The sequence below is a fragment of the Dipodomys ordii genome, unplaced genomic scaffold (assembly GCF_000151885.1).
Source record: "Dipodomys ordii isolate 6190 unplaced genomic scaffold, Dord_2.0 Scaffold118, whole genome shotgun sequence".
NCBI lineage: Eukaryota > Metazoa > Chordata > Mammalia > Rodentia > Heteromyidae > Dipodomys > Dipodomys ordii.
This window is the reverse complement of record NW_012267334.1, coordinates 1,202,711-1,219,453: the sequence shown is the minus strand read 5'-3', so window position 1 is coordinate 1,219,453 and position 16,743 is coordinate 1,202,711. Positions and strand designations below refer to the sequence as shown.

At 48.5% G+C, this 16,743-nt stretch overlaps 1 protein-coding gene across 1 annotated transcript; it reads left to right on the top strand.

Moving 5' to 3' along the window:
• The first annotated feature begins 4,956 nt into the window (after positions 1 to 4,956).
• Positions 4,957 to 10,707, top strand: Glt6d1 (glycosyltransferase 6 domain containing 1). Its single transcript, XM_013029359.1, has 4 exons — positions 4,957 to 5,030; positions 6,799 to 6,846; positions 9,062 to 9,199; positions 10,038 to 10,707. Exons 1-4 carry the CDS (start codon positions 4,957 to 4,959, stop codon positions 10,705 to 10,707), a joined length of 930 nt encoding a protein of 309 aa, XP_012884813.1.
• Positions 10,708 to 16,743: the final 6,036 nt, after the last annotated feature.

Below are 16,743 nucleotides of genomic sequence, written 5' to 3'. Positions count from 1 at the left end.
CCCCCATGTCTGCCCCGGCTCCCTCCCCCCTCAGCCTCAGGAAGACATCCCACCACATGCTGCTGAGATGCGGCCCTGCTCTGAATAGTTTCCTGTTTCACGTGTGAATTGTGTGTGTGTGAACGTGTGTGTGTAAATGTGTGTGAATATGTGGGTGTGAATGTGGGTGTGAATGTGTGTGAATTGTGTGTGCGAATGTGTGTGTGAATGTGTATGTGTATGTGTGTGTGTGTGAATGTGTGTGAATGTGTGAATGTGCGTGTGAATGTGTATGCGTGAATGTGTGTGTGTGTGTCTGAATGTGTCTGAATGTGAATGTGTGTGTGAATGTGTATGTGTGTGAATGTGTGTGTGAATGTGTGTGTGTGAATGTGTGTGAATGTGTGTGTAAATGTGTGTGTTAATGTGTATGTGTGAATGTGTGTGTGAATGTGTATGAATGTGTATGTGTGTGAATGTGTATGTGTGTGAATGTGTGTGTGAATGTGTGTGTGAATGTGTATGTATGTGAATGTGTATGTGAATGTGTGTGTGAATGTGTGTGAATGTGTGTGAATTGTGTGTTTGAATGTGTGAATGTGTGCGTGTGAATGTGCGTGTGAATGTGTGTGTGAATGTGTGTGAATTGTATGTGTGAACGTGTGTGTGTGAACGTGTGTGTGAATGTGTGTGAATGTGTGAACGTGTCTGTGAATGTGTGTGTGAATGTGTGTGAATGTGTGAACGTGTGTGTGTGTGAACATGTGTGTGAATGTGTGAGTGTGTGTATGAATGTGTGAGTGTGTTGTGTGAATGTGTTAATGTGTGTGTGAGTGTGTGTGTGAGTGTGTGTGAATGTGTGTGTGAATGTGTGTGAATGTGTGTGTGTGAATGTGTGAATGTGTGTGTGAATGTGTGTGTATGTGAATGAGTGTGTGTGAATGTGTGTGAACGTGTGTGTGAGTGTGTGTGAACGTGTGTGAATGTGTGTGTGAATGTGTGTGAACGTGTGTGTGAGTGTGTGTGAACGTGTGTGTGAGTGTGTGTGAATGTGTGTATGTGTGAACGTGTGTGTGAGTGTGTGAATGTGTGTGTGAGTGTGTGTGTGAATGTGTGTGTAAATGTGTGTGAATGTGTGAATGTGAATGTGTGAATGTGAATGTGTGTGTGAATGTGTGTGAGTGTGTGTGAATGTGTGTGTGAATGTGTGTGTGTGAATGTGTGTGTGAATGTGTGTGTGAATGTGTGTGTGTGAATGTGTGTGTGAATGTGTGTGTAAATGTGTGTGTGAGTGTGTGTGTGAATGTGTGTGTGAATGTGTGAGTGTGTGTGTGTGAGTGTGTGTGTGAGTGTGTGAATGTGTGTGTGTGTGAATGTGTGTGTGTGAGTGTGTGTGTGTGAATGTGTGTGTGTGCTGTGCATCCCCAGCCCATAAGAATCATCCTCTTTCCCCCCTCACCCATCCCAGTTTCCAATCTGCTGTTTTCTACTCCAGTTTTACTAGGTTGAGCACATTGTGAAAATGGAGTTCTGCTCCCCGGCCTTGTGGAAGGCTTTCAGTGCGTCCCCCCTTGAATCCCTCCACACGGCTCCTCTTTGTGCTGACTCTGGCCCTGGCATGGATGGATGGGGAAGCTCTTCACCCCTCCAGGCACGCTGGGCTCTGCCCCACACGCGACTCCTGTGCACCAATGGATGATTACTCCAACCCACAAGATAACCATAGCTTGGCCCAGTGCTCCGGAATACAGAGGATTGGCCCCACCCCGCTGTGGTGCTCCCATGAGCCGGGGGGCCCGTGGGGCTCACCCCATCCCTGCTGCTAAAGTAGGGGCACTGAGAGCGGGTGGCAAGTGTGTGTCCAGGGGTTGGCTGGGACCCCAGTAACTGCGGACCTCAATGAATAGGAAATTACTGAACAAGGGAAGGAAGGAGGGAGGGAGGGAGGGAGGGAAGGAAGGAAGGAACAAAGGGAAAGGAAGGAGGGAAAGAAGGAAGGGAGAGAGGGAAGGAAGAAAGGAAAAGAAGGGGGAAGGAGGGAGGGAAGGAAGGAAGGAAGGAAGGAAGGAAGAAGGAAGGGGTAGGAGGGATGGCTCCAGACCAAGTGGTCTCCACGGTGGCCTCCAGCTGGGGCTGTCTTTCCTCCATGTCCTGGAAGTGAGGCTGAAGTGGGCAGTGCTTGCCCTCCTGCCTGAGTGTGCCTTTGCACACCTCCACCCATGGGCTTCTGGACAAGCTGGCCAGCCGTGGCTTCCCAGTGGAGCCGAGTGTCTGGGGCTTTGGTGGGGGCAGTGGGTAGGGTGTGTGGCCGCCCTGGCCTGGCTCACAGTCTTAAGACTGAGCCTGGCCGCAGAGCTATCCCTGTGTCCCAGGGTGGCTGCCACAAGTCAGGCCGTGGGACTGCTAGGGCCTTGGGTCTCTGATTACATCCAGGCTGGGAGAGCACACGGGCAGGGGTGTGCTCTCCAGGGAAATCCAGAGTCTACAAACCGTCTCCACCCTATAGCAGAGAGGTTCAGCAACACACACCATGCGCATCACTGACACTATCTGTGAAGAGTGGGAGGCATCACAACATAACGTTCAGCAAGACAAATGGAAAGCAGAATAATAACTGGCTTGTTCCAACAGGGCCACGACCTGTTGTCACAGAGAAGAACCTGCCAGCAGTTCTGTCACCATTGTGACGCCTGTGTCCCCAGAGGAAACAATGACATCACGCCCGCTGGCTCTGGCGCCAACAGAGCCAGCGGGTGGAGACCTCCAGGTGGGATCCTCGAGAGACCCCTGTCCTCCCGGGTCGACCTTGCTGCCTCCTTATGCCACCGTGACCCGAGGTAAACAGCCTGCGAAGGAGGAGTGTTGGGGGTTTGGATGGTGGTGGTGGAATCCTGGGTGGAGCTCAGCCCAGCCTTGACCTTGCCATAATGTCCGCAGAGCCTCAGTGCCTCCAGGGAGCCGGGAGGATGTGGCTTTGCTGGCCACCGGGGAAGGTGCACCACGGCCGAGCCCAGAGGCCATGGCTCACCTGCCTGCCGCGTGGCTTCGCCGATGGTCTTGAGGAGGTCCGTGTCCCACTGCGAGGGCTCCCAGTGTGGTGGGCCATAGAGGGCTGCCAGGTGCCTGGGCACCTGGGTGCCCCGGGCTCAGTCCTGCAACTCCAGCTACGCCAGAGTGGATATTGAAGACCACAGTTTGAGATCAGCTCAGGCAGCATCTCAACCAATGGCTGGATGCTGTGGTGAGTGCTCTCTCTCCAGGAGTGTCGATGACAAGGACGACACGGATCCACCCCGGTCAGAATGGCATGCATGTACACACACACACGATGCATACCCATGTATGTGAACATGGACACACGTGTGTGTCTACATGGGTACATGTGCATATGTGTGGATATGTGTGTATATATACTTATTTATATACAAATGTTGGTACGGATGGCTGGTAGGAAGGAGTTCTTACACATTCTTGGAAGGACTATAAGTTATCTCAGCCCCTTAGAAACCAGCATGGAGCTCCCCCCAAAAAACAAGTGGAAGTAAAACTACCATGTGACCTGGGTATATACCTGAAGGAATCTAAACACACAATCACTACATCTGCATACCTGCTTGCCTGCTCACCTGCACACCACACCTGTTCACCTGTGTACCTGTACACCTGCACACCTCACCCACTGTACAACTGCACACCTGCTCACCCACATGTCTGCACACCTCCTCACCTGCACACCTGCTCACCAACCACACACCTGCACACCTGCATATCTGCTCACCAACCACATACCTGCACACCTCCTCACCTGCACACCTGCTCACCAACCACACGCCTGCTCACCAACCACACACCTGCACATCTGCATACCTGCACACCAACCACACACCTGCTCACCAACCACATACCTGCATACCTGCTCACCAACCACACACCTGCACACCTGCTCACCAACCACATACCTGCTCACCAACCACATACCTGCTCACCAACCAGACATCTGCACACCTGCACACCTGCTCACCAACCACATACCTGCTCACCAACCACACACCTGCACACCTGCATATCTGCTCACCAACCACATACCTGAACATCTGCATACTTGCACACCTCCTCACCTGCACACCTGCTCACTTGATCACCTGCACACCTGCTCACCTGCACACCGGCTCACCTTCTCATCTCACATGCACACCTGCACACCTGCTCACTTGATCACCTGCTCACCTGCTCACCAACCACACACCTGCACACCTGCTCACCTGCATACCTGCAAAATTCATGAGAACCAAGCTATGGAATCAGCCCAGGAACCCATCATTTGATGAATGAAGAAAGCATGCCACATGTACATAATGGAGTATTATTCAGCCACAAAGAAGATAAACACCACATAAAACTTTCTCATAGGCAAAAAATGTACATTTTTAAAAAAGACATGGAGGTAGAAAATAGACTACATGTTTGGGAAGAGGAAGGGGGTACGGGAAATGGTAATGGGGGTAAATACAGTACAGTACATTGAACATCTTTGAAAATGTCACAGTGAGATCCATAATTTTGTGCAGCTCATTTTTAAAAAGCCTATGTGTTTTGTTCACTCACATGTGGCTCCCAGGATCCTCCATGTTTCATGAACAAAGAAACAAACAAACACGGGAGGCCTCTGTTTCCCTCAGACCTGGGACCCGGGACCCACAGCTTGCAAGCAGACACCTTCAATCCCTGCTTGCTGGCCGTGCTTGGACGACCACAGTTTTGGCTCCAGCGGTTCATCTTCCATGTGGGAACACGGCCGGCCCAGGTTCAGTGCCAAGCTCAGAGCAGCCTCCCTCCTGGAGGCTGAGCTTCCTACAAACAAAGCCCCAGATCGACACCCAAATGTCCTGGACAAAAATCATCCCTTGTCAGCAGGATAAGGATGTAGCCTGGACAGTGTCTAACCTTTTTTTCTCTTCTCTTCCCTCCTAGGAGAGAATGAATTCCAAAACACGAATGCTGTTATTGGTTTCATTCCTTTTATCACTGCTGATGGCTAAGTACTATTTCAGGTAGACATTAAGAATTGATCACTTGGACTTCCAGAGACTGACAGAACTGGTCTGAGTGGCTGCATCCTTTCTAGAATGGACAGCAGCATGCAGTTTAGTCAGAAGTGACTGCCTGCTTGTAGGACAAATTGCATCTACTTTCTTTGATAGACACCTAACACTCATGTGCAACCGCTGGGGTCCAAAGTTTCTGTCCTCAGGGAGCTTTGACTTGAGAGAACAGAAAGTGCCAAGTACATGATTGGGCTATGCCATAAAAATGATAGTAGGAGCCTGCCATCAGTGGCTCACGCCCGTAATCATAGCTACCCAGAAGGCTGAGCTCTGAAGATTGTGGTTTGAAGCCAGCCTGGGCAGGAAAGTCTGTGAGACTCTTATCTCAAATTGGGCAGCAAAAAGCCAGAAGTAGAATGGTTGCTCAAGTGATAGAGCTTTAGCCTTAGTGAAAAAGCTCAGGGACAGCACCTAGGCTCTGAGTTCAAGCCCCAGTACCAACACACACACACACACACACACACACACACACACACACTCACACGCATACGCATGCACACACATACAAGTTCAAATTGCAATAGGTCTTTGTCCATATTGAAAGCTTACCTTTTTCCCATATTTACAGTATAAAGGAACCTTTACTAGTAGGGTTGAAATCAAAGTAGAGAGATCCAGTTACATATCAGATAAACCATGCATCAGTGGCGGAAACATGCCCCGTTCCGTAGACATGCAGTATAAAGGTGTTTCTTGCGTGTCTTGAACTCAGCTTCATCTGACAGACCTCTCCACAGCAAAGGTGCTTCTGCTGGCCAGGCCTCTGTGTGGGCAGGCATGAAGTGTGAGGGACAGTGTGTGCGAGTGTGTGTGCGAGTGTGTGAGGGGATGTCAGACTTGAGGGATGGTTATTAAAAGAACAAGGAATGAAATGGCAGCGTTGCTGAGCCCTGGACAGGCCCCTGTAAGAGAGCCTCCTCCTCTCAGCAGGTTGCCTTCTGGGAAGAAAGGGGGCACCTCCCAGAGCCGGCCAGGGAGGGTCTAGGTGAGGTAGGCGTGCTGCCTAGGGGCTGGGATTTCCTATCTGTCTGGGAGGCAGACTCACCGGTCAAGGCTGTGTGTCTCAGCTGCACCAGGCATCTCTAGGGGCTTAGCCAGGAAGGGGCAGTGGCTTGGGGTCTTTCGGCTGGCACTGCCACATGCAAGGCAGGAAGGAAATGTGCCCCTGGTACTGAAAGCACTGGGATCAGCCAGATTTGGTCTGGTGCCAACCTGAAGTGGTTGCTGGCATAGGAACCCGGGGGCCACCTCTGCTAAGCGTGACAGCAGGCCGGCCTGGCTCCATGCCCCGTGCCTGCCCAGGACCAGTGTGTGACGCTCGCTGTCCAGGTCACCTCCACGGGGAACAAGGCTACTTGTTAGGTAAGAGCGATATTGTCTGGCCATGTTTTCTGCTCTGGGCCCCAGAAATGAGCAACATGACAGACAAAGGCTGGCGGCTCTGTGGGCACGCTATGACCCGCTCTCAGAGGCAGAGACAGGAGATTGTCACTTCCAGGCCTGCCTCCAAAACCAAACCCAACCAAGCAAAACCCAGAGTGATGCTTTTGAATGACTCGTCTGTGAAAGCAGAGGGGACTCTGGGGGAGGAGATGTCAGTGACGACTCTCAGGCCATCACAGCAAGTCCTGCCCGGGGCAGGCCGCTCTACACAGGGCACAGGTGTCTGTGGCACAAGTGGATTCTGTGCTAACCTGGGTTTCCTTTGCACTAGGAATAAACAAGGAGGCCAGCTCAAGCTCTCAGACTGGTTTAAGCCTAGGTAAGAGCAAGCAGCGTCCACAAACATAAGATCTGACTCTGGAGTGGTAAGTTTTCTTCCCATGTGCTAACTGTGACTCCGGGGCCGCCAGAGTGCAGGACTTGTTCCAGGACCATGTGCCAGCCAGGCTGCCACCAGCCGGCCCAGCGGGCTCTGGACCCGGCAGAGGTGCTGTCGTGAGGCTCTGCCTGGGTTGACAATCCTGGGTCTGCATCAGCAGAGATGTCACCAAACCCATCCCATCTCCCATACAGAATGTCACAGCCGGGGCTATGCGGCTTTATTCAAGAGGCCGCCTCTCTGTGTGGGGACAGACAGCAAGTGTGAGGTCTCCCCGTCCCCTACACAGGGCCTGGGGTGTCTGTGGGCTGCGGTGAGGAAGGAAGTAACCAGTGGAGTGGCGGCAGTGTAATTGAGCTTCCTCCTGTCATGGCCAGCATGTGGGGGGGGGGGGATGTTCTCCACCCCTGCGCTCACGTGGGTGGCTTTAGAGCTAGCAAAAACCCAGTCACTGAGACGGACAGCGTGGCCAGGTCTGGGGGCTTGTTCAGGCCATATTTGGAAGTGGTGGGGAAAGGCCACAGCAGCCTTGATTTGGGGGCTGTGACCCTGTGTGGTGCCTGACGTTAACTGTGGTTTGTTGTTTGTTTGTTTTTGGTACTGGTTGTGTTGTTTGTGGGAGAGAATTCTAAAAGGACATGACTAGGCAAAAAAAAAAATGTAAAGCTGTTAAGTTTCCCACTTTATTTTCTTACCTAGTGTGGATAAGTGAGACATCACTAGCTGTTTTTGGCACAATTGCTTGTCAGGCTGACTCAAGTCCATTTGCGTTCTTGTACTTACAGAGGGGTTTGGACATTTTTATATGTTTATCTTTTGTGGATTCCTTTTTTTTGGGGGGGGGATCCGGTTGTGGGTCCTGAACTCTGGGCCTGGGCACTGTCCCTCAGCTCTTCAGCTCAAGGCTAGCGCTTTACCACTTGAGCCACAGCTCCACTTCCAGCTTTTTTCTTTTTGCTTATGTGGTGCTGAGGAATCGAACCCAGGGCCTCAGGCATGCAAGGCAAGTGCTCTACCACTGAGCCACCTTCCCAGCCCTTGTGGATTCCTTTTGCACGGTTGTATTTTAAGCGGACCTCACAGGCCTGGAATTAGATTGATCACACATAATCGTTCGTAATTGCCCTCGCCGTCACCTACAAAATCCACTCATATTTGTTGGTTTGCTTATTTTCAGTGAGAGAAACTACAGCCTCCCATCCTGGTGGCTGGCTTTCCCCCTGCCTCTCCCTTAGCGTCTCTCCACTCACCTTTGAAATAATCACTATCCTGAATCCTAGTAATGGACTATATGGTCCTGACTGAGCATACTTTCCTTTATAGTTTTTTTTTTCATTTATAGTTCCAGATTTTTCTTCTTCTTAGAGTTTTCCATGCAATCGAAGAGCCAATTGTTTGGTGGCAGTATTTTCCCCTTCTAGTCTGATGCCTTTATTTCCTTTTTTTCTCCCTCTTATTATCGTGGCTGGAACGCCCGTACTGTGCTGGGGAGAGGGGAGGTGGGGGCAGGGCTCCCCGCCGGGCTCCTGGGCTGAGGGGGCAGCACTCAGGACCCCACCATGAAGTGTGTAAGCTGTAGGAGTTTGTAGATTTTTTTTTATCAAGATGAGAGGATTCTCCCAGCTGTATTTCTTATAAGTTTGTTTTAAAAATCACGAATGTGGGTTGGACTCTGTACAGTACTCTGTTCAACTGATATGGCCGTGTGGTTATTTTTAGCCTTTGACAGACCAAAGCTTAAGTTGATTTTCAAAGTTGAATCAGCCTGTTGCTATTTCCTTGATCAAGAGCAAATCAATATTTGCTTTTTTCCCCCTTTTTTGACTCCACTTTGTCTACTGGGTCACACAAACAGCTTAAAGCCCGTGTGAGCACAGTACATAGGCATAGAAGACAAGGAGCAGGAGGGGAAGGATAGGCAGCAGTGGGAGTCAGTCCTGCCTGGAGTGCTGGTTGCAGCCAGTAACCAAGAACCCACAGACCCTGGCGTGCCGGGCTGGCTGAGCAGCAGTCTGGCTCTGCCATGTGTCCTCCCCGTGCTGCGCTCGGCACCGGAGCTCAGGGTGAGGGACGCATGCCCAGAGCCAGAGCTCTCAGTGGCCCTGGGGCTGGCCGAGTGCAGTGTCCCACGTGACTCGCTCTTGTGTGTCTGCAGGAGCCGCTTCGACGTCATCGCCACCACAGACTGGCTGGCCCCGGTTGTGTGGGAAGGCTTGTTCAATAGACAGCCCCTGGAGAAATATTACCAGAAGCAGAACATCACCGTGGGCTTGGCTGTCTTCGCCATTGGCAAGTAGGTGCTGCTACACTTTGCCTTGTTTTGGAAAGAGAGGTGTTTGTTATTTACTATAACTGCTACTTCTGGCTGTCTGTGTAAGAAGTTTGCTGTAATTAGATTGGTATATTATATCTGGGCTCCTAAGGCCACTTGAGATATCTGTCTGTCTCTATTTATCTATCTATCTATCCATCCCCTTCCTCTCTTTTTGCCAGTCTTGGGGTTGGAATTCAGGGCCTGGGCGCTGTCCCTGAGCTTCTTTTGCTCAAGGCTAGCACTCTACCATTTGAGCTACCATGCCACTTCCAGCTTTTTCTGTTTATGTGATACTGAAGAATCAAATCCAGGGCTTCATGCATGCTAGGCAAGCACTGTATCACTAAGCCACATTCCCAGCCCTCTCTGTCTGTCTGCTATCTATCTATCTATCTATCTATCTATCTATCTATCTATCTATCTATCTATCTATCTATCTATCTATCCATCCATCCATCCATCCATCCATCTATCTATCTATCCATCCATCCATCCATCACTATCTATCTATCTATCTATCTATCTATCTATCTATCTATCTATCCACCTATCCCCTTCTCTCCTCCCTTCTCCTGATACCTTCTTAGCTCTTGCTTCCTTGATCTAAAACACTGTGGCTGTTGCCAGGTCTGCTCTGCTACTGCATGCTTGCTCACAAAGTTGAGTGATGGATCTTCAGGGATGACTCCTCAACCCCAACCTACTAGGGCTCATGAGCACCAGTGAAGTTTGTGTTAGGTAGAACATTCAACTACATGGATTCCCCAGAGAACACATAGAAAACAGGCCCGTTGTCTTTGCTATTGTGTGCCCCCAGGCTTGCAGGAAACGACCTGAATCTGTTCCTACAGTCAGCCAACAAGTTCTTCATGCCAGGTCACAGGGTGATCTTCTATATCATGGTGGACACCTACCCTAACCTGATGCCCATGCAGCTCAACCCTCTGCGGTCCTTCCAGGTCATCCCGCTGCATGAAGAGAACTGGTTGTACAACTTTGACCTCATGTGCATGAAGTTCCTGGGTGAGCACATTCTGGAGCACATCCAGTACGAGGTGGATTTTCTCTTCAGTATGTCCACCAACATGGTCTTTGAGAGTGAATTTGGGGTGGAGACTCTGGGCACATCGGTGGCTTTGCTTCATTCCTGGTGGTATTTTAGAAACACCAAAAACTTCCCCTACGAGAGGAGGCTGAAATCCGCAGCCTACATCCCCTTCGGTCAGGGAGATTTCTTCTATGGCAGTTCCATTGTTGGTGGCACACCGGAGAATGTTTTGAAACTCATTAATGAGTACCTAAAAGATGCTATCCAGGACATGGAAAATGGAGTTAACAGCACCTATGAAAAGTACCTCAACAAGTACTTCTTCCTCAACAAACCTACCAAGCTGCTGTCCCCAGAGTACAGCTGGAACCCCAAGTTCAAACCCCCCCCACAGGTGAGGTTTGTGAAGGTCTCACACTACCCCAGGGCCAACTTTTGATGCATCACCGCTTTTGGGCTAAAGCGTGGGCTCCGATTCCCCTGAGACCTCTGCACTTTTGGGAGGAGGTGGAAGGAAAGAGCTTCTCAAAATATAATTTGAAACTATGTTGTTCCCGTACACTATATTAACTTTACAAATACACAGTTTTATCAATGGCCGAAAGCAATTTGAAAAAAAACACCACACATTCTACTTCAGCCTCTTTGCACTGAGCTGTGAGAATGTTTCTTTTATTTATTTATTATTTTACTTTTTTTGGGGGGGGTCCGGTTGTGGGGCCTGAACTATGGGCCTGGGCGCTGTTCCTCAGCTCTTCAGCTCAAGGCTAGCGCTCTACCACTTGAGCCACGGCTCCACTTCCGGCTTTTTTCATTTTTGCTTATCTGGTGCTGAGGAATCGAACCCAGGGCTTCAGGCATGCAAGGCAAGTGCTCTACCACTGATCCATCTTCCCAGCCCGAATGTTTCTTTTACATTAGAACATAAACATGCTTTCCAGATTGAAAAGACAATCCGAGTTTAAAGACTGTACTCTGTATATCTACGCAGGGAATAACAAACTTCTGCATGATACCGGCTTTCTAGACAGACAGATGCTTGGGCAAATCTAGTACAAAGCTCTGTTTAAAACCCAGTCCAGGCCAGTGCTGTGGCTCTCGTCTGTAATCCTATCTATTTGGAGGCTGAGATCTGAAGATCATGGTTCAGAGCCAGTGCCCTGGGGACCCCCCCTCTCCACTCACCCCCCCCAGGGGGGGGCAGGAAAGTCCATGAGGCTCTTATTTCCAATAAACTACTCAAAAATCTGGAAGTGGCACAGCAGCTCAAGTGGTAGAGCCCTAGCTTTGAGCAAAAGAAGCTCAGGGACAGTTCCCAGGCTCTGAGTTCAAGTCCCAGAACCAGCCCAAACAATAATAACAAAAACCAAACCAAATCTAAGTCCGAAAAACTTCATGCAAACTATAGCATCATTCTTCATGAGAAATCCAGACTCTGCAGGAGGAGATTTCTTGGGCTTTGAAGAGCTGGGGTGCTTTATAGGGTGGTGTCAGGAGCCTCACTTAGGTGTCAAAGCAGCGGCTCAGGGCAACAGCTCTTCACAGGCTCTTTTATCCTTTCATTCAGGTTGTCTTTGGCAACTGTCCTTTTTTTTTGGTCGTGGGGCCTGAGCTCTGGGCCTGGGCGCTGTCCCTCAGCTCTGCAGCTCTTTTTTTTTGGGGGGGGGTCCAGTCGTGGGGCCTGAGCTCTGGGCCTGGGCGCTGTCCCTCAGCTCTGCAGCTCTTTTTTTGGGGGGGGTCCAGTCGTGGGGCCTGAGCTCTGGGCCTGGGCGCTGTCCCTCAGCTCTGCAGCTCTTTTTTTGGGGGGGTCCAGTCGTGGGGCCTGAGCTCTGGGCCTGGGCGCTGTCCCTCAGCTCTGCAGCTCAAGGCTAGTGCTCTACCACTTGAGCCGCAGCACACCTTCTGGCTTTATTTTTTCTGCTTATGTGGTGCTGAGGAATCGAACCCAGGGCCTCATGAATGCGAGGCAAGTGCTCTACCACTGAGCCACCTTCCCAAACCTGGTAATTGTCTTAACTATGATTAGTGACCCATTTTAATTTATGCTCACAGAAAACATAAATTCAATGCTTCATCCTTTATGAAAATCCATGTATAAAGTTCCTTCATAAAAATTAGTATCCAGGCTGGCAAGGTGGACTTTATTCATCAATTTTTATGATATGTTCTTAACATAGTAATTATACAAAGAGATATTATGTTATTTTCATACATACATGTGATATGCTTTGATCTTTTTTTTTTTTGTCTTGAACTCGGCCTGAGCGCTGTCCCTCAGCTCTTCAGCTCAAGGCGAGCACTGTACCACTTGAGTCACAGCACCACTTCCAGTTTTCTGGTGGTTTATTGGAGATAAGAGTTTCACAGACTTTCCTGCCTGGGCTGGCTTTGAACTGTGATCGTCAGATGTCAGCCTCCTGAGTAGCTAGGATGACAGGCGTGAGCCACGGGCACCTGGCTTGATCATTTATTTTTATTTTTAAACTCGTCTTTGAATAGTCGTATGAGGGGTATTAATGCAATACATCAATATCTGAGTACAATGCATCTTGATTGGTATCCCTTCTTCCATCATTCAGTCTCTCTCAACCTGACCCATTAACCCCCCCCCAGCCTCCTAGGCCCATTTTCACACATGCCCACTGACAATTACAACTGTATTTACCCACCATTCTTAGAATTCATCAGTCCGCTCCTGTAGATTCCTCATCCCATCTAAGACGCGTTTCGCTTCCTGTATTCATCTTGTTAAGTTGTTATTGTTCAAAGCTGTTATTATTCATTGTACACCTGGAACTCCAGTCTTGTGTGTATCATACTTCAGACACTTGGATTACGTGTGTGTGCATATAGCCTGTATGTGTTTGCAAGCATCTTTCTGATTTAGGCCTGACATCCACAACCAAGGGAAAACCTTCCTCCTTTGTCTTTCTGAGCTTGGCTTGCTTCACTCAGTATGATTTTTTTTTCCAGGTCAATTTATTTCCCTGTAAATGACAAATTTTCATTCTTCCTGATTCCATTGCACATGTGTGTCTATAACATTTTCTCGGTGCTCTGGCCTGTTGTGGGGCATCTAGGCTGCTTCCATGCCTTGGCTATGGTGAATAATGCAGCAATGAGCATGGATAGGCAGATGTCTTTATTGACTTTATTGACTTGCAATCCTTTGGGTATTATCGGATCGTAGGGAAGTTCTGTTTGTCTTTTTTGAGGAATCTCCATATTGGCTTCCATCTTGGTTGCACTATTTTACATTCCCACTGACAGTGTATTAGGGTTCCTCTGCCCCTACATCCTTACCAGCATTGGTCGCTGTTTGTATTCTTGATGACAGCCGTTCTGACTGGAGTGCGATGGAATCTCGGTGGTGTGCTTGGCAGGGATGTTGAACATTGCATATGTTATTGACCATTGGTCCTTTCTTTTCTGGGAGGTGTCTGTTCGGCTCCTCTGCCTCTGGGTTAGGTTCTCTCTCAGGTTTAGTTTTTAAGCTCCCTGTAGAGTCTAGCTAGGAGTCCTTGTCAGGCACAGTAGGCAAAGATCTCCATTCTGTAGGCTGGTTTTCAGCTCAGTGACTATATCCTTCACTACGTAGAAACTTGTTAGCGTGATGCGAGGCTAACTTTCTTTCTAACATGATGTTGGCTCCTTTGTAAAAAAAATGAGGAGGCTGTAGGTACGTGGGCTTCTTTGGGGTCTGCGAGTCTGTCCCGCGGGTCTGCAGGTCCGTTTCTGTGTCAGTACCAAGCTGCTTCTGTGACTGTGGCACTCAGAGGCCTGAGGTCTGTTATGGTTTAACTTTCAGCATTACCTTTTCTTCTCCCACAGGATTAATTGCCTTGGCAATTCTAGGCAGTTTTGTGGTTCTTTCTCTGTGAAGAATGACATTGGGGTTTTGATGGGTTTGGCATTGAACTAGTAGATTGCTTCTGTCAGGATGGCCATGATATTCAACTAATTCATGAACATGGTGGGTCTTTCTGGTATCTTCTCTGACTTTTTTCTTCAAGGCAATATCAAAATGATGATGACATGATGATGATGATTTTGGTGGTGGCACTGGTGTTTGAACTCAGGGCTTTGTGCTTGCTAGGCAGCTGCTTCACCACTTGAGCCATACCTCAACCTAAAATTATTATTATATTTTTATTATCTTTATGTAGCTATGCAGAGGGATTACCGTTGAAGAAATCGGTTTGTAAGTTCAATGCACGTTGATCGATATCAGCCCTAATGTCACTCTCTCCCATCCCTCCCGGCACCCCCCCACTCTCCCATCCCTCCCGGCAACCCCCCCACTCTCCCATCCCTCCCGGCACCCCCCCACTCTCCCATCCCTCCCGGCAGCCCCCCACTCTCATAGATGCATAGGATACGCGTTGACTTCTGACTGCCTCCTCCCGCAGCCCTTTCCCATTCATCTCCCTCCTCCCCTGGGCCTCCTCCTCATCTTAAGTCCCAGCTTCCAGGCATTCATTTTGTGGGCTGTGACTTTGTTTTTCTAGGAATTACCGCTTGAATTCCTCACTGCACATGTCATACTTTGGATAATATATCTGTGTTCCCCATGAGTATTTACTTGTATATTTAGAAATTAGATCTACTTCCCACATAGTGAGAAAACACACGCCCTTTGTCTCTGGGCCTGATTTACTTCACCTGACATAAATTTTCCCAGGTCCATTCATTCATTTGCAGATGATGTAGTATCATTCTTCCCAGTGGATGACTAGAATTCCGTTATGTATATATAGCTCATTGTCTCCATCCATCCATTGAGGGGCATCTGAACTGTTTCCATACCTTGCATATGGTGCATAGAACCGCAATAAACATGGTTGTGTTGGCAGTTTTACTGGACCGTAGGTTAGTTCTATGTTTAGTTTTTTGAGGATTCTCCACACTGCTTTCCAGGGTTGTCGAACAAGATTACATTCCCATCAACAATATATTAGGGTGCATTTGCATATATATCCACATGTCTGTTGTTGTTTGTATTCTGTTTTAAATATGATTTTATTGCTATTATTAAGGTATTGCACAGTGGGGTTACCATGCACAATCCAGGTAATGCCTACATTTCTCTTTTGGACAATGTCACCCTTCCTTTGCTTTCTCCCATTTCCCCTTCCCATTCCTCCCATTTGTAATCTTGATGATGGCCATTTTACCCACAGTGAGATGGAATCTCAGTGCTGTTTTGATTTAATTTTCCTTATGGCCAGAGATGTTGAATATTTCTCCATATGTTTACTCACCATTTTACTCCTTCTGAGAAGTCTCTATTTCACTTACCTGCCCAGTTATTAGTTGGGTTGTTGCTTCTCTGCGGGTTTAGTTTCTTGAGCTCTTTATATAGTCTGGATATTAGATCTTTTGATGATGCATAGCTGGCAAAGCTCTTCTCCCATTCTATAGGCTGTCTTTTTAGCATGTCAGCTATGTCCTTTGCTGTGAAGAAACTTCTTAGTTTGATGCAATCCCATTTGTCAGTCTCTTGATTTGCTGAGCTCCTGGAACTTTGCTCAGAAAGTTCCTACCTGAGCCAAAAAGCTCAAATGTTTTCTCCAACTCTTTTCATGTTGTGTGTGTGTATACACACACATGCTTATTATACACATTCATATACACACATGCACATATACACATCCACATATGTATGCATGTATATGTAATTAAAATTACATACACACAATTATATAAGTGTACATAAGCACATAATGTATGTGTGTAAATACATATAAGCATGTATATATGTGTGTATGTGACCGTTGGTGGTGCTGGAGCCTACACACATGGTCTCATGTTTGCTAGACAGGTGCTCTATCACTTGAGCCTATCCCAGCCACCACCCCAGGCCTGCTTTTTTCCTTTTGTGGCATTGGGTATGGAACTTCAGGGCCTTCTACCTGCCATTCCACCACAGAGCCACAACCCTGTCCCTTTTTAGTTTTTTACATGCAATTTTATGTGCAGTCAGAAAAGTGTTTCCTCTTTTCAACATTTTATTTCATTTTATCTTTTGTCTGTTGTGGGGCTTGAACTCTGGGCCTGGGTGCTGTCCCTGCGCTCTTCAGCTCAAGGCGAGCACTCTACCGCTTGAGCTACAGCGCCACTTCTGGTTTTCTAGTGGTTTATTGGAGATAAGAGTCTCATGGGCTTTCCTGCCTGTGCTGGCTTTGAACCGAGATCCTCAGATCTCAGCCTCCTGAGTAGCTAGGATGACGGGCGTGAGCCGGCTCAACATTTTATTTTTAAAAGCTGTGCAGGGGTTGTGTGTGCCTGTGACATTTTTGTGTGTACACAATGTATTCCCACCAGCCCCACCCCTCGATCACTCCCCTCTTCCTTAAAACAAGTTCAGCAGCTTCGTGGTCTCGTTTTCATACAAGCAAATGAATATGGCCACTGTATTCATCCTCATTTGCCCTTTGTTAATTCCCTCCTCTACCTCCCATTGTCTCCCTCCCCC

Bases quoted from the DNA above. Each gene is read 5' to 3' on its own strand.
- Glt6d1 (XM_013029359.1), top strand. From the start codon at position 4,957: ATGAATTCCAAAACACGAATGCTGTTATTGGTTTCATTCCTTTTATCA. The intron at 5,031-6,798 runs GTAGACATTAAG...CCTTTGCACTAG, and splicing joins ATGGCTAAGTACTATTTCAG to GAATAAACAAGGAGGCCAGC. The intron at 6,847-9,061 runs GTAAGAGCAAGC...GTGTGTCTGCAG, and splicing joins TCAGACTGGTTTAAGCCTAG to GAGCCGCTTCGACGTCATCG.